Here is a 22275-nt window from a genome sequence, read left to right on the forward strand (position 1 = left end):
GCTGTTCGAGGAGCTTATATTGCATTAGAGTCTTTAAACTCTAAACTGAGGACCTGACTAGTGTTTAGAAGTAATGGCAAAAACCTAGTATTTCTGAAACACCAGCATAGATGCAAAGATCATCCCAAACATCTATCAAGCTGATAACATGTCCCACATCATATTTAAGGTTAACATGTTACCTATTACTGTAAGAGGGAGCATAATGTAACTTATACCAAATTCTTCATTCTTATTGGTCAGGAGGTGATTCATTTTCTATGGCTCTGACAGCTGCATTTTTTGTCTTAGTAGCTTCCAGAGAGGGAAAAATGGAGGCTGGGAACAACCGACTATAGGTGCTATTTTGTAAGTTTTGTGACAAATGTATTATAACATTAAAAAAATAAATAAAAATAAACAGTTGTGACCATGGGCAAAAAGCTGTGGTATAAAAGCAATAATGCATTTCCAGACTTATAGGAAAACAGATCAACTTTGAGGTGGTCACTTGTAATAAAGGGAACGTTTATTATTTTTCTATAATGGCATGCCCTGTTGTGTTTTATTTCTTAGTTAATATATATACCAGAATAATTAAGAACAAGACTAAACATCACCACGACCCTGACCAGGATACTGACAATGAAAGAATGTATGAATAAAAGACATCACTGTGCACTTTACACCACCGCATACAGAAACCTGATGCACAATATTTTTGAATATTGTCTTCACAAAACTGACTGCTCTGCTGAATTTGGCGGAATATAACACAAGTATACATACTGACTTATCTTTGACTAGCATGGAGACAGTCAATGAGCACATGAGTGAGCTGCTTTGCCTCTGACTTATAATTAGTGCTGTGTAAACTATTAGAGGAAACAGTCCTCGTCCCCCCTTGTGCACCCCATTTCCACCCTTCAAACCTCCCCCGGGTCACGTGTAACTCTGTTCCATCCTCTGACCTCAGTCTGACAGCTGACTTCCTCATGCTCTGGCATCTCTGCATGCTCGGCATGTCCATCCCACCCCCGCGGCTCCAGTCACAAACACCAGATCTGCACATTAATCTACAGCAGCACCAGCTTTTCTTCACACTCCATATCGGAGCAGTCAGCAAAGTCGGCGTCAGTCTCCAGAGTGATGTGAAAACTTCAGGGTATGATAAGTGTACAAGCCAAAATCAGTGCTCTCTATATTGCGGAATGCCATTAAGAGGACGACATGACCTTAAATCGCACGTAACAGCACAGGTATGAAATTATTTCGGTAAAGAAACTGCTGGAAGAGTACGGACTGTTCACAGAAACTCTTTCATAAACTTTTATACAGCATAAGTAATGTTAAATATTTCTCTGAATATAAACCTAATTAATATGTTCTTCTGGTGAAGTTTATAAGCGAGACACTCGTAAATCAGTGGGTGGATATTTTCACCCACTGACCTGAGTTCAACTGATCATCAACTTTCAGTGTCATGTTATTTACGCTCATTTAAGTGGACATTTATCTTTGGATAAAATAACTGCTCATTATTTCGTTCTTCAATTCAATTCTTCAGATCTTCAAATATGTTAGGTGTTAATGGATTTAACATTGCTGATGGTGTATTGATTCTGCAGTTGATGGATTGTTAATGTCTATCACTATCTATAATGGCACACCATACTGGTATAATGTCAGTCTCTAATGTCTTACTCCAAATACCCCAAAAGACCAGAGACACTGAGCATAATTCAGCACACACTATATCAGATGTATGTCTGGATCTAAAAGCAAAAAGCACACAGCCTCCAGTTGAGACACTGGTGACTAAAGGTCAGGCCAGACATCTGTTAGGTGTCAAGTGTGAAAAAAACTGTCAGCTTCAAGGGAACACAGGAAGACAAATGTGCAGTGCTGCTTTAGCGATATTGTGGAAAAGGAATGTGTTGATGATAAGATGAGCAGGGTTAAAATGAGAAGTTATTCACTGCTCCAGCTTAGCAGACCATTAATACGAGTGCTAACGTATATGCATCCAAAGCAGGATTACTAGAAATACACACACACAGGCAAGGCATATAATTTAGTTCACAGGAGCTTTAGTGTTATCGTTCTTGTACTCCGGTTTAACAAGGACATTGATGGAGAGCGAAGGCTAGGATCCTACCTTTCGAAGAAGTACTGGGATGGCGTTTGTTAAGTGCTCGCAGGCCTTGCAGTGGGATGTCGCCACCCTCCAGGACACTTTTGTAAATGTGCCGATCGCATTCTGGAGCTGCGTGCTCAGCGCCAGCCGAGCCGCCCTCCTTCCCCGCCACACTGGGGCCCGGTTTACACGTCGGGCTGGCAGCACACAGAGAGACAGACAAAAATAATCAAATACACTCTACATGCCTGCTTGGCAAACAGTGTTATGTTTTTATCACATAGGAGAAATAGAAAGCTAAAAGCAAGCATCCTGTTGACAGGTTTCTTCAAATGCATCATATTTAGGATACATTAGATATAATATTATCACCTTTAATATATTTATAGTGATAGTATATTATTCATAACAGGTCAATAAGAACGTATGCTCAAAGTCTTGGCACAATCAAAGAAGGACTTTTAATTTATCACCAATAAATATCGACCTATATCCTGGCCACAGGTGATGCTAGGAATTATTTTTAGTCCTTCAGGGACTAATGGGTTTCTGATAATGCCTACTAAGCGAATCACCTGGCTCTCTTTCAAGCCTGAGTGGTTGAACCTTGATATTGATGAGACAGAAACAGATGCTTTATCCCTCATCCAAGCATTCCTGAGAGGCCAGAGGTTCAACGTTTCAAAAATGTGTCTAAAGCGTCCCACATGGGGTTCATGGTGTAAATGTGAACATATTTTTCCATGGATGCTCCCCCAGAGTATGCTGTCTTGGATATGAGCCTGTTAGATTATGTACAATAAACAATCCTGGTAATAAAAGTACACAACAGACCAGTAAATATGTCAAACTCTGGAGAGACCCAGATTTATATAATAATAAAAAAAAACGGTTACAGTAAAGAATGCATTTATAAAACGATCTGTTTAGTGGTGGAAAATGTGAGCGTATACTTAAACTAAATATAAATACACACAGGAAGAAAATAAACAAATGATTTGAGAGTAGGTTTAAAGCACATGAATGATTTCAGGCTCTAAGTTGAGGTCAGTGGTCTGCTGCACTTTTATCCCTGAAGGCTGCTTATTCACCAGTGTAATGAGTGCGGAGTCAGACCACATCCCTCAAACACACCCTCCTTTCATTGCAGCATGCATGCTAAAATCATTCAGGCTAAAATGTTCTGCACATTTTAAACTCTCCTGAACTACAACTCAACAAAAGCATTACTGTTTCGCTTTGCCCTTTTCAACACAATCTTCGAACAGTGTTGGGTATTGCAAGATCATTAGAACTGCATAAAACTACAACTATAACTGTGCCTCTTTTTTCTACTTTAACCAAACTGAAATGAATCCCCCTGATAAAATGGAATAATAATAAACATGTTTTTGAGTGGTTTTACGAGATAACAAAACAATTTGAGTTAAGGGAGGGAAAAATTGATACTTGATACTTGATACATACTTGTATTGCTGAAAGAACAAAAAGTACTGAAACTGGGAGGAAAAAAGAAAGACTTTAATATCTACCAATTTATGACTGTAAGCAATAAAAAAGTCGGTTAATGTTTTAGGCATTCTGAAAGCAGTTTTAAAGCAGTGACCATGACAAAATGTATCATCACATTTATCCTTTCATCATATGTTAAGGAATAAATGTCTGCAGCAGTAAGACTCAACTGATAGAGTCCTGTTTTTTTCCATCAAAATCTCCTTATTTATCTTTAATGGCAGCCTGACGTATTTAACAGAGGTACTTATAAACTTAGTTTACAGAATCTGGTGTGTTAAATGAGGAATTTGTTCATTTGTCAATTGTAAAATTGCACAGTTAACAAAGACTGGTATTAATTAAGCAGATGAAGGCTTTATTTCTCAAATAATATTTATGAGTGTGAGTAAAAATAGAGCATTTTATGCAAACCTATTGGTTCAGTTGATGCCAATAAGTATGCATAAAATGATTTACTTTTGCACTGTAGTGTATTTAAAGTTTGGGGCATTTGTGTATACTATCTAATAAAGCCCTAGTGAATCAGACAGCTCTAAATACCCTATTGACTTTGCCATCAATCAGTATAACCTCATAGAATCTAAAAGTAATGAGTTGTAATGAGTGGCTGATTACACCAAGCACTAAAAGTGACACTGACACATACGTGAGGATAGTGACAACTCCTAGAACACATCAGCTGTTTCACAGCATGAGGTGACTATCCGTGTCCCGCCAAGACGCCTGAGGAACCTGAGTGCCTGCCTGCCAGTTGCTAGAGCGGAGATGATATTACTGGATTTACGTAAGAATTAGAGCTCGGTCACACTTCACTCCACACACACACACACACACACACAAGGAGCAAGCAGACTTTCAATACAGGGGAAGGTTCAGCCTCTTTTTATGGATCCTTCACTGGACAGAAATACTGCATAGTTCTAAAAATGGACTACAAAAATGCTGGTTTTCAGTCTCAATTCCCATAGCATTTCAGGAAGGACCATATGAAAGCATATCATCCTCCACTTCCCCCGTTTAGATCAGAAGACTAGCTGGTCTCATGGTTTATAACAAGAAAACTGGTGTCCACATCATGTGGCTTTGAAAGAAAACAATGAAACCTTTAAAAAGCTAAACATCCTCTAAACATCACTGGCAATGTTCGAAAACCAATGCCACAAATTTTTAAATGGTACTTAAATGGATTGCTCAAAATGGTAGAATTACCCAGACATCATTTTCTACCATTTATAATGTTGACCCAAGACAATAAACAAATCGCAATGACGCTCTGGCTATAAATATGACAACAATGTAAAAATTACTAGTTTAATATAGTTCCTGGTGTCTAAATAGAAAACAATAAGAGCTTTGGCATTTAAATTGCACCCTTTAATGCTATTTTTTAAGGCAGGCCTACATGGCACCATGGGTGTTTTAACACAGGAATGGAATGTTCTCCCCATGGGCTGTCAGGGATGTTTGTAGTACTTTCTACCGTTAGACCACAGAACAATAAAAGCAATGGCTGTGGCAGGCTACGATTTCTTTTAACTTCGTCCCAATAGAGGCAGAAATCAACACAGACATAAACAAAGCAGTGAGACGTAAGAATGTGCCCTGTAGTGTGACTGCTCTCTAAAAACCGTGTCAAATGGAAAACATGAGCCTAATAAAAAAAAAACCTGCACTCCTCTATGTGCGAGATCAGGGTTTTGTGGTATTTTTACAAAGCCAGTGGCTGAATATGAGCTCCCTTATCTTTCCACAAAATACATCCAGGTGTTATTTTCAGTCACTGGCCTCAGCATGGAATAAATCAGCACATACTATCCATTCCCTCATACTATCCAGTGAATTCCACGCCCCTAAAACACGCACACACGCTCATGTCAAGCTGTACTGGTATTACTGGGAGGTACTCAGGAAACAGGAGGGGTGGGGGGACAGCGGTGGTCTCCTCTGTCCTGCTGAGAACAGACATCTATTCTTTTACACGAGCGCTGGAAATGAACAGGAGATGAGCATGCAGAATGTACAGACAAAAGAGGGAAAAAACAGAAAGTGGACTTACTATTGCTGCAGGTCAGAGGCTGTTTCCAAGGGAGTGAAAGAGGGGGCACTCTGCAACAAACCAAACAAAGAAGTCATTGATAGCTCCACAGGCTCAACACTTCTGGCAGTTAGAAAAGGACAGGGCACGTTAGTTAGGCAAATTCACAGCCGCCTCTGACTTCAGTCTCCTGTGTTCAAAGCCCAAAGTCGTAAGGTCCTCTGGACGATGTGTAGCGTAGGGAAGCCAGAGAGTATTTTGTCCCGCATGCAAGTTAGGGGCAAAACAAGCGGCTGGAAGTGAGGGGTGGGGTTAGTGAGCGTTCTGTGGGGAGGGGGCTGTCAGCAGCTCATCCAATCAGCTTCAGTTTCTTACTCCATCCTCTCTATTGTCTGCTATGGAGTCACTCTCATTATGGGCTGACCAGACTGGCAGACAATTAACCAGCTGGCGTGGGAAGGAGGCCAAATTACATGGGCAGGCACACACACACACACACTCACATTTTCAGAATAGCATGCATTGCGTAAACCCATATCTGACATCCTGCACATATTCGCAGAGGTGTCATTAATAGTGTGCAAAAGGAAGTTTTCCTCTGGCCCTGCTTGTTGGCACTTGTGCCGGGCCAATAACGTGGGGGTGGCCGTTATTACCAGGCAGCAAATCCAAACGGAAGAGAACAGACAGCCACTCAGCAAGGCTGCTGCCTTTTGAATGGTTTAGCGCCAGCTAATTTTAGGCCACTGTTTCTGTTGCTTTTCCCCATGTGGACGTCACAGTGCACAAAAATAACGCACCTCGGGATAAAAGCACAACTGTTGTTTGCAAATATGATTGCCCAATCATGATCTGCTAATGTCCCTTTTGGAGGAATATGGCTTATGTGTTCACACACCCCCAGTTACACGTTCCTTCTCTAACAAACAGATAAATAGATGTACCCGGTGCTTACGTCTGTCTCACCGGTTGCCGGGGCAAGAAAGGTCACAAATAACCTTTGGGCATGAATGTCAAGCTTTGTATTAGAATTTCAATCTGGCAGGTCTAAAGACTCTTCTATTTATAAACTCACATGCTCCAGAAGTTTCATTCTTCAAGGGCAACTGATATATGTAGCTGCTCAGATCAGTGGAAAAAGGGCTCTCCTGTTCTCATCCTATATGTCCATTTTGTCATAAGCAAATGAGAAGCGGGACACACTCTTGTGGGAACCAGTGTGTTTAATCAGGCTTGGTGCTGGTGCAGCAAAAACACAAACAGGAAGCATGCATGAGGGCTTTATCTGAAGCAGAAACCAAGATAGCACAAACACTGAGCAAACAAGAAGAAAGGGAAAGTCAATTACATTAAATCGTTCCGGCATTATGACAACTACAATAAATACAAATCCACTTTTACTCTTATCAAGCTATAATTATCACTTATGCACAAGTAGCTCTGGAAGCTGTGTTGCTTTTCGCCTCATGACTAAAAGGTCCCCTGTTTCCTAAAAACACAGGACGTAAATAGAAATGATTCTTCACTCCATACCCCTTAACCCCTTGGCTAATTCAGCTTATTCAGTTAGAATCTTACACAATCTTAGTGAATGTTATTCACTAACTACGAACAATAACTATAAGTAAAATGAAAAGGAGTTTAAGTCATTAAAATCAGGAATTTTGTTAGTTTATGTAGAAGTAAAGGATCTTAAGACAATCGTTACATATCACTTACACCTACCATCGACAATTAAGAATCTGCTCCAGGCTGAGAAAAAATAATCTCTTCCTTCATCTAGTTAAAGTTTATCAGATGAAAGAAAAGAAAATAATTCCCTGAAACCCATGGAAGATTTTATGTCTATTTAAACTGAATTTCACCTTTCGCCTATGATTATGTAAGCCTGCGACTGACCATTGACCTGACACATGTGAGTGAGATCACAAGCTGGCTGCCATTCCCTGAAGTGCTGAGCCAAACTACACACAAACTTCATCATCCTGTCCCTCAGCATGACAACGCGTCTACAACACCAGAAGACCAGAGCGTAAAACATTCCCAAGCTTGGCAGGTGAAATAGCAATATGTGTATATACCGAACAATACAGCAAATGTATCCGTGGCTATAATAGTCATTAATAATCATTACAGGTGGTGCTGTATAATGCAGCAAAGCAGAGTTACTTGTGCCTCTCCAAAGGTGATTAAGCTGATTATTATTTTTCACTGACGTCATGCCCTGTAGTGTTTTATTCCTCTACATATCAAAGCAATAATCTCGTGTCAGAAAGGTTACATCTTTACCACTGACTACTTTTACTGCTAACACTGGAGTCTCCTTCCAAAACTGCTAAATGAAGAGAAATACAGAACAATCAGATTCAAGAATTGAACAACGGTGTAGTAAAAGTAATGTAGATGGAGCAGATTGTTCATTGAATCAGTGAACTGTCATGAATCAGACTTGTAACACATACAATCTCTTAAATGAATTGAATAAATAAAGTGTTAAATAAATGCCTAGTTCAGAAGTATTTGATACTTCATGGGAAAGCTGTTTTCTTCATTTCCATCTCAAACCCTTAACTTTATCAGGAGAATAGAAGACTGCAACAAACTTCCCAGACTTCACAAAATGAATCTTCCCCTTCTCAATTAATTATAATAAAAGAAATAACATTAGCTTTGTAAGACTAAATATAAAAGCCAATCTGTATTTTTTCTTTCTTTTATTAGGCATCTATTAATTAAGTGTTTAACTTTGAGTGGCCTTAATAGTCTCCTTATGCTGTTAGAGGTGATGTTAAATATCACTTAGCAGGAGGTATGAAAGATTAGCCACCATTTAACATTGTCTCCACATCATCCGGGAGTTAAATTCCTTTGCCCTGACAGCTGGACCACTATAAATAGCCCTGACCTAAAATAGCCGTAAACATGCCACAGAAAGGAAAAAAGGGCCACCATGGGGGAACGGGGGGGGGGGGGGGGGCGGTGGGACTGGTGGAAGCATACCAGATGATGGTAAACATGACGACTAGCCTCAGGTTGTGCATCACCGTGGGGTGGGGAGGTTGTGTGGATCTCTGACACCACTGTGTGAGTCAGTGACAAGCGCCAGGCTACAGTAGTCACGCCTGTCACACATAAACACCGAGCACAAACAGGTGTTTGCCCTAAATGATGTGTCACCTGATATCAGTGTTGGTAGTCTATATGCTTCCATATGGGGTCAGAAATACCGTGTAAACATTTGCATAGTTTCTTCATGTCTCAACAATCTGTTCAATTAAAATAACACTTATTTATTACTTCTGATACTGATACACTAATATAGATAGATAGATAGATAGATAGATAGATAGATAGATAGATAGATAGATAGATAGATAGATAGATAGATAGATAGATAGATAGAAAGTGGAAGAACCAGTGTTCTACCCAGCTCCATGTTTTGGTTTCCTGTAAACCTAATTAACAAGGCTAAAAATGGCAGCTAACATAATGTCATAACATATGGCCAGCTAGTTGGCAAATTATAAGCATTAATAAAAACTACAGTCCTTATCTTCTCCTGAAATAGCGAAATCATTATAATGCCCTCAACAAAAAGACAGGAAGTCATTAACTAAAGTATTGAGCTGCTTGTTTTCTTTCCCAGCCGAAGACATTTCTGCTTTCCCCTGCATTTTATTTTGCTTAGTGCTTTCACATACCTGTGTGCTTTTTACTTTGAAATATAAATCTTTCACATGGGCAAAATAGCTAATAAGGCTAGTAAAAACCTTTCTTCAATATACACCAGTTAATATTTTTCCTTTTTTGAAAATGTTTTAAGGGTAATCTTGAATATAATATGAATAAAAAAGCTTATAGCCCAGACACAAACCCTTGTGTGACCTGGTTCGGAAAATAGCACTTTCTTGATAAGAGAGTTTGTGTATAACTGTTAGCAAAATTAAATTTAATATTAGATTTGGAATTATGTAATTATAACCTCGACATAAACTTGTCTAATGTTTTAGTCATATTCACTAAACTGCTGAAAAATTCTGTCTGACTCAAGCACACTGGCCCATGTAGTGTAACTCTAATTCAGGGCGTCTTCACAAATACATCAGCGTGTGTATCGTTCTCACATCCAGCCACATACACAGGAGAAATATGTGAGCTCCAAACATGGTACATGTTGTCGGGAAGAGTGAGACAGTCCCATCAGGACAGAGACATGGACTTCATACTGATGTCTGGACACTGAGACTGACTCAGTGCTGAGGTTACAGATAGCAGTGATGACAGGCCGGTGTTAAATACCAAACGTCTGAGCAAATAAGACATTGCATCATGTAACTGAAGGCATAATAATTCAGCAGCTATTGGGCTAAAGCACTAGACAGCTGGAGTCCAGTATGGTTTGGTGATTTTCCTGTTCAAAGGATTAAGATTTAACTCACCACACACCACATTTAATGGCTGTGTTAAGACACCACTAATTTCTGCTGCTCAGCAGCCCTCATGTAATGGGAATTTTGAACGCTTGTAAGTTATACAGGATAAATGTGAGTCAACGTGGAGCTATTAAGTACAGTTCAGTTTGTCCAGGAGGCATAAGAGCAAAGTAGTAAACAGGATAGTAAATCAAGAGGGGATTTTTAAGTCAGAAGGCTTGGCAAGAAGTCAGAATTGGCAATAAGAGCCCCTGACATTCTTGGAGATGTCAATACAAATATCTTCTCAGAAGAGATATTCCACTTCTTAGAGGAGATATTCCACCCTAGCCTCTGTAAACTGGATTATAAAATAAAAGAGCCAACAACATCATATGAAGCAGGAAAAGAAGACAATCCTGTTTTAAGTCAATTCAGAAAGTTCTCTTTCTTGCCTTAGCATTCAGGCTTTTTGTAACAGAGACGTGTTTTTGAGGGTGTGACTATGGAAAGAAGTTGCTGAAAAACACATAATAAAAAAATGCCTGTTTTTCTCACTGGAATTTCTAATCAAGAAGTGAAAAGCGCTACATCCCGATCACCTTGGGGTTTACTATAGGACATGTCACTGTGCCAAAGTGTGAACCAGTGTGCTATCAACTCACAGGTGCTGAGTTGCTGACAACGCTGAACAGACACCCTGCCACTGAAAGCCTAGTGACAGCCTTTTCTCCCACATCAAATGCAAGCCGTGTGTTCGGCAGGTCAAAATTTTACCTCTCTCTGCTATCAAGGACAGATAAAACACCTACAACAGAATCCATAAAAGCCTAATCATTACAAAGCTGACCGCATCCTAGTGGAAGGTCATGGGAGAATGGTCAGAGCAGCTGGGTTAAATGATAAAATATTCCAGGGTGATTATACCCTGTTTGTTTTGAACACAACATGGGAATAGCAAGCATGAGCACAGCAGACAACTTCAACCTGAATTATTCTGATCTTTGGTTTCAGATGACAGTACACCATGGCTCAATATTCTTCTAATTCAAAACACATTTAAAAAGATGGAGATGATGGTAATAATTGATTTTTAGTGAAACGCAGGATTGTTTACTTTAAATCATGTCTGAAGGTTTGATGAAAGACTTCCTAGAATCCTTGCCAACAAATAAAAGCTATCGAGAAGGAAATGTATATTGGATATCAGGTTGTTTGTCACAGTGTGTCACAAAGTAGAGCTGCTACAAATGTTAAAGTCATATCTTTTGTGCATTGTTTAGTAGCTAGTTAATAATCTGCTTGTTAATCTGCTCATTAGCAGGTTGTAGACGTTAGCAGTCAACATAAATAGGCACACAGAGCTACTGAGACTGTGGGGAAATTACAACACTAATTTGTTGCTTTGTTTTAGCATTAAATTAAATGAGTCACAAACTTGGAAACTAGCTCATTGCTCATAGCCATTTCTTAGAATTAATACTGATGGATGTTTGCAGTGCATTAGGGAACTCATTATGGAACATTTGAAATAACTAATCAACTCTGATGCAGTTTTGATAGAGCAATACTATATGTGATCTCATGTTTGGGATGGTTCCTAAATGTGCTGACGTTCTAGAAAATACCCTAACTAATAACTAACCGTCTTGTGTTTGTGAAGAATTTAAATCTTGCCTGATTTAACTCATACAATTCAACTAGCCAGATAATTACGAGGGCTTTTTTATGAGATGAAGTGGGTGTGTTTAAGGAGGGTAAACACTAAACTCTGTAGTTCTGAACGCCTAAGAAAACCACAGTGGACTGCACCGACAAAATTCACAATGTAACTTGAATTAAATAAAAATGATTAATCTATTAATCCAGTTGCACCAAACTTTAGATCTTGTCTGTTTATCCTGATTACCATAAATCCTGTGGCTTGACACCAAATAACTGTATAATTCACTTTTAAACTTGATTTTATGGTGGATAAAATTTCTGTACATATAAGAAGTCAAATAAGATCTGACTTAACACATAGCTCATTAATATTTTCAGCGTCAAAAGTAACATACAGTTTGCAGTTTATATATTTTTACTGGTGAATCTATAATAATGGACAGTAAGAATTATTTCAGTGTTCGAAACAGAACGTAATGTGTCTGATTTATTAAGCAAATAAAGTCATTCTACACTAAACTGAATACTTTCATCTTAGTTGGTGCAATGTATCCCTAACTTATAGTGTTTTTAACACACTCCTCTAACAATCCTGTAAAGCATGAAAATACTGAATGTTCAGAGTTTAGTGTGGCATATGAAAAAGGTGGTGTTCTGCATTTTGCATTAGAAATATACTTTCTTATTTTCCACATTTTATGAAGTCTTCATCAATAATTTTAATAAAATGCTTGTTTATCAATCATGATGAAACAACAGCTCCTTATTTGACAAATTTTATGGAAATGTCTTGGCTTTGAGAATGAGAGACATCAACAGGCAATGTGGACAAAACACAGATGTTGATGGGGATATGAAGCCATTATTGCAAAGGGAAAAGGGCCGAGTTAAGGGTAGAGGATGTCTTCACAAACATACACAAATATGTTTAGGGTATGGCATGCACTGGATCATCCACTATATGTACAAATGTTTCTGGACACCTCACCATCACGCCCACATGTGCATTTTAAACATCCCATTCCAGATTTATTCCCGCTTTGCTATTATAATAACCTCCACTCTTCTGAGAAGGTCTTCCACTAGATGTTGGAGCGTTTTTGTTGGGATTTGTGCTCATTCAGTGGCAAGAGCATTCGTGAGATCAGACACTAATGTTAGGTGAGGAGGCCTGGGGTGCAGTCAGAGTTCCACTTCATCCCAGAGGTGTTCAGTGGGGTTGAGGTCAGGGCTCTTTGCTGTCCATTCCAGTTCTTCAAATCCAGTCTTGGTAAATGATGTCTTCAGGGAGCTTGCATTGTGCTACAATATACAAGGGCATTCTATAAAACTGTGTGCTTGTGGCAAAAGTTTGAAGAAGAACCACATACGGCTGTGATGGTCAGGTGTCCACATACTTTTGGCCATACAGTATATATGGGTCACATTGACACAGACAACTTACCGTTTTGCCAAACTCCATCTCTGAATAGAATCTATACCATGGTTCATTCTCTAAATCTACATCTTCGGGGGTTAAGTCCTGAATTTACAAAGGCATGTTCACAAGGTATGGAGGACAAAGAGAGAGAAAGAGAAAGAGGACAGTTCAAAATACAAAGATAATGAGACGGAATGATGCATTGTACATGAAAAACAGGCAAAATATTCCCGCTTACTGGGATCACTCAGGGTGTATAAGCAAAATGTTTCTGGAGGATAAGACCAACACTAAATTGGATTAGGTTTCTGCTTGTCTGGATGTCTGGTTTATATCAGGTCAAGAGAACAGGAAACAGGAAATAAGCAACTTCTTTAGACAATGCCATGAAGTAGTGAAGGAAAGAGGCCTCTCATGGAGTAATTTGTCATGGAATAACAATCTCTTACAGTGTATTTAATGTGTTTTTACTACACAAGACAGAACTTTACTAAATTAATAAGCAGTAAGTTCTCTAATTCTTTTTATTATTTTATTCAGATCAATTATTATTATTATTATTATTATTATTATTATTATTATTATTATTATTATTATTATTAATATAAGAATATAATTCTTATTTTTATTTATCTATAGATTGGTGCTAAAGCAATAAGTATAGAAACACTTTTCTTAGAAAGTAGCGAGCAATACGATCAACAGTGATCAAAGGATCAAAACTGATCGAACAGACCCCAACCTTCATAATGAAACTATGATTGCAGCCCTATGTCATCAGAGCCATTACATAATAACAGCAGTTCACACTCTGAGTCATGTTTCCTAGGGCCTGAAAGGCAGAAAGAACCGCCTACAAACACACAAAACCCTGACAGCTGGAAAAGAGGGAGGGAGGCGTTGGTTTTCATGGAAGGCTGACGCTTTTTGCATGCCTGACATGCGTTATTTATTCATGATCTTCCATACAGCTGAACAAAGTGTCATCTTTACACTTTCTACAAGATCACGTTCTTAAACATTCAATGAAGTATGGTAAAAAAAAAAAAAAACAACTACCTCATTTCAGGCTGAGCTGAAAGTAAACTACAACAAAAAAACAAGACAGAATTGACCTACTTCCTCACTCTCTGGAGGGAGTTACGGATTTTTTTTAGATGGAGACGGCTCCAACATGATGAGGTCACGATCTACTCATGATTACCCAGAGGACTGACGTGCAGCCTCGGCTGCCCTCGTACACGAAGCAGGGAAAATAACAGCCCTTAGAGTGTTACTGCATCATGCACACACACCCCAGCCGAACCAAGCTTAAGCACATACACTAAAACATGCACAGACACAGAGCGCATCGTACCGGCCTCTCCGCCCTCAGCACAGATGACTTCCCTGGCTCGTATTCGAAGATGCTCCTGGGCTCAGCGCGATACTTCCTGGTGTCCACCTTCTTGTCAGGGGGCTCCCACTCATTTCTGCAGGGGACGAAAAAAGGAAAGAACCAATCCGAGGTGAAGAGATGGGGTTGCCATGGTGACCAACAAAGGCGCGTTCTGCTTGAGCATCCTCATGTTTTCATACGCATGGAGTCTCTTTAAACGGCACACATTTTAATCAACCTCAGCACTTGTTAGAATGAATCACAGCAATGGAATGAAGAAAAATATAATTTTATCATTTTCTGTGTAATGGCTTTGAAAGAGTTTGTATCATTGCTACATGAATAGATTTCATTCATGTTTATGTTGTGTTGGGGTTGACCCATTTTCAGAATTTGCTAAAATCACATTTCATGAAAAAATAGATTTTAGCACAAGATCAGTGTATTAATTGTCCATTCAGCCATCCGATATGTTTTCTGTACCCTTTATCCTATCATGGGAAACCTTGAGTCTGTCCCAGAGAACTCTTGGCATAAAGCAGGGGACAAGTTTCATCAACAAATTACACACTGTAACCTGAATTAAAATAAAAAAGTTGATCTATTAATCCAGTTATACCAATCTTTAAAGCTTGTTTGTTTAGGAGCTGAGGGTACCCAAAAAAACAAGTGAAGCATGGGGAAAACATGCAAACTCCACATTACTAGTACAAAATGAAACCACATTCCTCAGACTGTCTGAACGTGTGCTTACTTTTCCGGCCGTAGTGAAGACGTTCGAGTTGGCATAGAGACTCTTCTCCTTGACTGTGAGCTGCCCACATCTACAGCACTTTTAGACCGAGGAACACTTCGCCCTGGACAACATAAACCAGACAAGTGTACAACACACAACAAGACAAAAGACCAAACCTTAATACCTTATATAACACACAACAACTGAAAAAAATACACATACTTTTATTTCATGTTCATTTATTTAACATACAATATACCAAAAACAAGAACAAGAGAGTTGGACAAGTTTGTCTACATTTTAAGTATATAAAGATAAAATCTTACACATTTACCATAATCATCCATATGTGAAGAGCTGTCATCTGAAAACAAGATCAAAATAAGCAAACATTAACACCTGTCATTTATCATCTATTTATTGCCATTATTTAGATAGTAATAGTTATTTTACATTAATAAAATCAATATCAGCTGTGTATGATTAGGCCTAGAAGAGAGATGTGGGTCAATCATACAACCATGGTCAGTTTAATTACATATGTATTTCACATCAAAATGTGAATTAGATGCTCAAATACATACTGTATAGTTATTTAGTAACTACACAGGGAATAAAACTTGACAGGTTAGGTAAAAAATAAATGATGGGGTGTAATGTGGTTACTGTTACCACACCAACATTTATTTATTTCCTTGTAACAGCATGTCTTAAAGTGTTTTATTCCTCTTATGCCACAACAGTGTCAACAATTAGAATATATGTAAGTATTAAACTATAACACATTCGCAAATTGTAGTTACATTTCATTGGTATGAAACATCCACAAAGCAAGATTTCTGATATGACTCCCATTTTGTAAGCTGCCACTTTTTTTTCATTCTTTCAATGTTAATAAGACAAAATGCAGCATGTGATGTTACTGAGAAACCACAAAGCTCTCACAAACTCCTGATGTAATTATGTCATGAACTGTAAAAGAACAGCTTTATCTCTTAATGTTGCAAAACGATGACCCTTCCAAAAATGGCACATAAAATTCAACATTTAAATCCGCCATCCAAGTCCTGTACATGAGACGTTGCTATAAAAATAATTATAATAATATCAGAACAAGTGCATTAATATAAACCCAAGTTACAGCCACTGTTACAGTAAGAACTGCTGCTGTAGTAAATCAACACTTTCTGACTAATCAGAATTGAGAATCGAACGGTGACGTATAATACGAATTATTCAGAACTTATTCAGAAAGAAATATGCACCAAATAGAAGTGAACTGTCTCAAAATTGTTCTCACTGTAGATGTTTTCCAAATACTTGTTGTAAAATGTCCTGAAGTTGAGTAAAACATTCTGTGAATCGTATATATCACGTGTACAGTAAAAGCTAGTAACAGCTATTATCAGCAGCCACAAGGTTCAGGTCTTAAATTTCAGTTCAAGTCAAACCAGTAGATGGTGATGTTTCCCAACAAGTAACAAACTGTTTTAAAAACTTGGGGCTTAGATCCTACACCGGTCACAAAGAATATGGCTTTGTTCACTTCATACCCACCACTGCCTGCAGTTTCAACCATCCACATTCTTTCTTCCCTTTGTTTAGAGGCAACAGTTATTTCCAATCCATTAGTCCTGTCCTGAGTGTTTCAATAATTTAAAAGAGCACTTCTCTAAAAGCAATGCCATCTAACGCATTGTAGAAGCATTAGAGTGCTAATACCGGATGCAATAATCAATTCATGCTTTTTAAATACACTGTGATACCCTTGACATCATGACAACTCTTCTGAAATTACAGCTGACCTTGACAGATGAATGGATTGACCGGTGCTTAGAATATCATTTTAATGACACCAGGGCATTGTTTACAGTGCAGGGAAACCACATGTTAATTTATGATCATCTGACTTGAAGGATTGGGCCTGTGATGAAGATTCAGTATGCATGTGGCAGAAGCCGGGAAACGCTTTAGGCCTACAGATGAGGTTCATGTTAGCGCCATCTAGTGTACTTGTGTGACACAGTGAAAATGATGCCGAATGAAGGAGTGTGAACCTGTGACCAGTGTTTTGTTGATTTAGTTACAACCGTTCAAATGTCCTTCAGCAGCTCAAAACATTTTTAAATATTGTTGTGTCTTAATTCCAAGAGAACATGAAATACAATTATTATTGATCTTTTTACAGTGCTGAAAGGTTTACAATCACTGAAGAACAACAATAGCAGAAGTACTAATAAGAATAAATATTAATAATATGTATTAATAGTGGTAGAAGTAGTTGTTGTTGTATTCACAGTGAAACCATCTGCAATCATTAATGCAATCATTAAAAGCAGTAATATTGTAGCACTGTTCCAAGCTATAAAAAACAGGTTCTTTTTATGGTTCTAGCTTACCTGAAAGGGGTAACCAGTATTAGATTCTGTTCGAATCATCTTTTCTATCTCATCAGCTATGTTGGGAAAATAAACTGAAAATTACTTTGAAAATGGAGCAAAATGGCTGAAGGTGATCAGTGGATGTCAGTGAGAGTGAGCACCTGGCAAGCTGAATGTGATGGAAAAGCTGAGAGTGTTAGATTAAGCAGATGTAAGAGGTGACATGAGTTAATGGTACCTCTGGTTTTCAGTGGCCTGTCATAGCTCTCAGGGAATATGTAGGTGGGACGGTATGGATTTTCCTCAACAGGTTCTGAATAGGGTGAATGACAAAACACACACTGAGGACGATGTGTACACACAAACACCCACAGACAGAGATGCAGCACGAGTCTCGATTCATTTCATACACACTGATGCAACTGTAACATAACAACAACAGTCATGCTTATGGAAAGGGTTTTACCTGGTATTCTGTGGATTTGTTTGAACATGTTCTTGTACCAGTCTTTGGACTTCTCTGTGTTCTGTAAGATATTAAGACGGCGAGTCAGATACTGCGAGTCAGATACCTAATCCGTCTTAAAGACTGATCGAGCCACACAATCAATAAGTACAAAAAAAACATAGCTAACCTACTCAAATGCAAGTAGGTACTGATCTTGCTTAAAATCCTTTAAAAATCCGACTGGTATTGAAATTCTTCTCATTGGGGGCTCATTGATCAGTGTTGTCGTTCTTACCCGTACTGGTACTCGAGGCTTCTCCAGTGGAACAGGGGAAGCTGGGTGAACGGTAATCATCATTCTCTTGCCCTCCATCTGTGTAGAGGGTCTTTGAGGTGGATCTTCAGGTGGAGCACAGAACTGAGTCTCGTTGGAGCCCTGATCACACACTCTGTCCTGCTGCTCTACAGCATCTGCACCGCCATCAGCAAGCACAAGGTAAATGATCAAATACCAAAATCAATACACATTACAGTCACATTGCTCTCGGTGCTCTTGAAAGTGATAGAATTATAGGTTATTTGGCAGCCACAAATAGTATACCACAATTGAAGTTAACTCTATAACAATAATTCAATTCTGTATAATTACTGTATAATTATTGACTATATGTCCGTAATACACACATATTGTTTTTTTTTCTTGCCGATGGTTTTGGTTCAAGCACAGAGGGTGTGTACCTGTGCCATGCTGCAGCAGAACAATAGTTGGGTATACACTGCTGTTTGATGCACACACAGATGGCTCACTGGCTGATGATGGGAGATCACTCACACGTGAGCTTACAGGACACTCGAGCTACAACCAATAACAGGGAAATATAATACTATAACACTTACTTACATTAAAAATAGGATGATGGTGAATTAGTTTGCAGTTTCAGTGCCTATATAAAAAGTTGTGCATTGCAACAAAAAAATATTCAGATCAAATTATTAAAATTTCTGTAAGAGATCCTTTCTAAAAATAGTTCCATAAAGCTCCTACTAAAGACTTTTTTCTGCTGCTAAATAAAACCTAATTTTATGATCATTTTTATTTGTTTTCATTTCATATAAATGAAATCATATCAAAATTATAAACGTGAACCTTGTCACTTATAACTTTCGACACAAATGTCACTTGTTAATAATTTTCCTACATAAAATGTTCATGCAGACTAAAACTGAAGTGGAATTAAACCAAGTTAAAAAACCATTCAGCTAAACAGCAGTGATGTTGTGCTGTCTTACCTGTGTTGTAGCCGTACTAACTTGGTCTGAATTTAAATCAGCTTCGGTGCAATTAAGTCTTTTCTCTGCCAAACTCGTTTCTGTGGCATCTCCATTGACCGCTCTGTGGCATTCACCTAAAAACAATTCCAGCAGTTCAAAAGTTGAAAAAGGTCTGTAAATCTGTCAGAACCTTTTAAAATCGAAACAAGACATAAACATGAAGCAATGCCGCATCCACTTGGCACTGACCCTGTTTTGTTTTCAAAGCTAACCACAAAACTATTCCAGGACAGAGCTGTTTATCCTCAATTAAACGAATCGCCAGTCCTGTCAGGACTGAGTAAAAGGTCTTCAGATGCTAATTTCCTACAGCGGGGAACAGCGATTCCCTTACAATCTGTGAACTTTGTCATTAGAACAAGGGGCCCTTTGACTCCACTGTAAGGAGTGTTTGTTTCTTTGGCCTTTTTATTCCAGCACAACAATTAAAGCATCTCACCCATGCCCTGGAAGAAAGCCAGCATAGTTTCTAACACTCTGATAGCCAATAAACACACTGTACTGCAGTCTCAGTCTCATGTGGGTGTTTTAGACAAAAGCTCTCTTTGATGCACCCCAGTAAATATGGGGGCTCATGGAAAGTTATTTGGGCTGCTGAGCAACGGAGTTGGCAGTCAAACACCGATGTGTGTGTTCCATATCAAAACACTTAGACATTCTGGAGGGCATACTGAGACATCAGCTAAATTACTGAACTTTGATCTGGAATATATGATCACTTATAAATACAGCCATAATTGTTATGTGTACATTATTCATTAAGCTTTGAGAGCAATGTGAGCAGCAACTTTTCACTCACTCTTGGCTGGATTCACATCCTGTTCCTGGGTGATACAGTCTCCATCATCAACGTGCACTAATGTGGCTCTCAGAGTAACAGCCCCCTTTCCCTTACACACACGAGTTGGATCCAACTCTTCAGGCACAGAAAAAATAAATAACAAAAAACAGCAAAGAAAATGGTGATAAGAACAACATCATGCCTCTGGTATTAACATATACTCTGCATATGTACATTGTGACATGATCCACTCTGTTCTTGCTTATCATTTAAAAAGATTATATGCAGTAGACAGTAAAATACTATATGACAATGGTGCTGCATACAATACACTATTCAGAATTATTGGCACCCCTCACGGGAAATTAACATTGTATATATAGAATATTGTTTAAAAGTGTATAAAACACAAACTGTCAACAAGAGTAGATACAAGAAACGTAGAAGACCTACTGAACACTATAGTCTGAACTGTAGAGAGAAGGTCACATGGACAAACACATATAAAGAATATACAATTCAATTTATTTGTATAGCACTTTTAACAATGGTCATTGTCTCAAAGCAGCTTAACAGAAGTATAGAAACATAGAAAAACGTATAAAGTTTAAAGTAAAGTTACTATTTATCCCCAAGATTTATCCCAAATGAGCAAGTCTGAGGCGATGGTGGCAAGGGAAAAACTCTCTGAGATGATATGAAGAAGATACCTTGAGAAGAACCAGGCTCAGAAGAGAACCTCATCCTCATTTGGGTGACACAGGACAGTAAATAATGTAAATGTAAATAATGTCCTTTCTTATAAAGATGTACTGCATACAGTGAGTGGTCCAAGAGTTTCCACCTTTATTAGATATTATGTAATCTCATTTATAATGAAATGAAATATAAATAAAATAATTGCTACTTATAAATAAATAAATAAATAAATAAATAAATAAATAAATAAATAAATAAATAAATAAATAAATAAATATGAAAGAGATGATTCGCTGTGGCGACCCCTGAAGGGAAAAGCCAAAAGAAGAAGAAGAAGTGAGAGGTGCCAAAAATTCTCGAGTTGTATGTTTTGACTGTATGTACACACAGAAAAAACACTTAACATTTATGGTATTTGTGTTCACAACCCAGGATCAGATTGATATTTTAAGTAAGATTCACCTAGAAGTTGGCAGTGCTTAGCAGTGCTGGAGCTTGTACATTATCTATCCCACTGAACTGGCCTGGTGTTGTGTGTCGCTTATCTGACCTTGACTTCAGAGATAAACTTTAATTCTGTAGCCTGTGTTTGTTCTTGGTAAAGTGAAAATGGCAGCTGCTCTCACCAGTGGGCATCAGATCTGGAGAGCTCTTCATGGTCCTCAGTGGAGTGATCCGCACTGCAGAGACACTGCGTGGACTGGTAATGAGTGGACGTGCTGCCAGTTACAAAACAAAATGTGTTCGAGAAATAAGTGCAAAGACTGAGATAGCTCAGTGCCCTCAGAATTTATGAAAAATAAGGGAGCTTCAATTATCAGGTCTGCTGAATGTCAGGACGTTACACACTGTTCTTGATTCACATCCATAATATCCTTGACATCACTACTGACAAGACACACACGTCTCTCAGGGTCCTTGACCTGAAGGCAAGGACAAACAACAGTAAAACCTGTAAAATGTTTTTTTTTGTTTTGTTTTGTTTTTATCTGTATGGGGAAGAAGGATGAGTGAATAGAGATGGATGCGTTAAAGGAAACAGCAGGGAGGAAATGAGACAAAGACAGACTCAACAATACAGTAGTCCAAGTGGGGAGCACAGAGAGTGTCAATGTGTGTTTGCTCACTCACTAAAGCAAGAAATCAACCGTCTGCCGGAAAATATGGGTGTATCACAATGCTTACTGTTCAAACACAATGTACCTTGGATATAAATAACTATTTGGGGAGAACTGAAAGATGTGGCTCGTCTTATTATTATTTTTTATATCATAAACACTCATTTCTTGAATGTGTACTGACAATGCAGAAGAAGGCACTCTTCTTATACATAAAAAAAAAAACACCAATAATACAA

The 22275-nt window shown here is 38.4% G+C and overlaps 1 protein-coding gene across 6 annotated transcripts in view; it reads right to left on the minus strand.

Moving 5' to 3' along the window:
• LOC131347259 (sorbin and SH3 domain-containing protein 1) overlaps positions 1-22275 on the minus strand; it is a 48771-nt gene that overhangs the window by 14756 nt on the left and 11740 nt on the right. For 4 of the 6 annotated variants that reach the window (XM_058381245.1, XM_058381257.1, XM_058381256.1 and 1 more), the window contains exons 3-15: positions 21545-21637; positions 20238-20354; positions 19397-19512; positions 18845-18962; positions 18402-18577; positions 18125-18185; positions 17897-17971; positions 15612-15641; positions 15296-15398; positions 14521-14635; positions 13188-13265; positions 5688-5737; positions 2138-2313 (exon numbers count right to left, since the gene is read on the minus strand). In XM_058381245.1, coding sequence (XP_058237228.1) covers positions 2138-2313; positions 5688-5737; positions 13188-13265; positions 14521-14635; positions 15296-15398; positions 15612-15641; positions 17897-17971; positions 18125-18185; positions 18402-18577; positions 18845-18962; positions 19397-19512; positions 20238-20354; positions 21545-21575 — 1246 coding nt within the window. In that variant the 5' untranslated portion in view covers positions 21576-21637. The remainder of the gene's footprint in view (positions 1-2137; positions 2314-5687; positions 5738-13187; positions 13266-14520; positions 14636-15295; positions 15399-15611; positions 15642-17896; positions 17972-18124; positions 18186-18401; positions 18578-18844; positions 18963-19396; positions 19513-20237; positions 20355-21544; positions 21638-22275) is intronic. The other 2 variants (XM_058381251.1, XM_058381255.1) reach the window with 2 other exon arrangements.

This window comes from Hemibagrus wyckioides, linkage group LG03 (assembly GCF_019097595.1).
Source record: "Hemibagrus wyckioides isolate EC202008001 linkage group LG03, SWU_Hwy_1.0, whole genome shotgun sequence".
Taxonomy (NCBI): Eukaryota; Metazoa; Chordata; class Actinopteri; order Siluriformes; family Bagridae; genus Hemibagrus; species Hemibagrus wyckioides.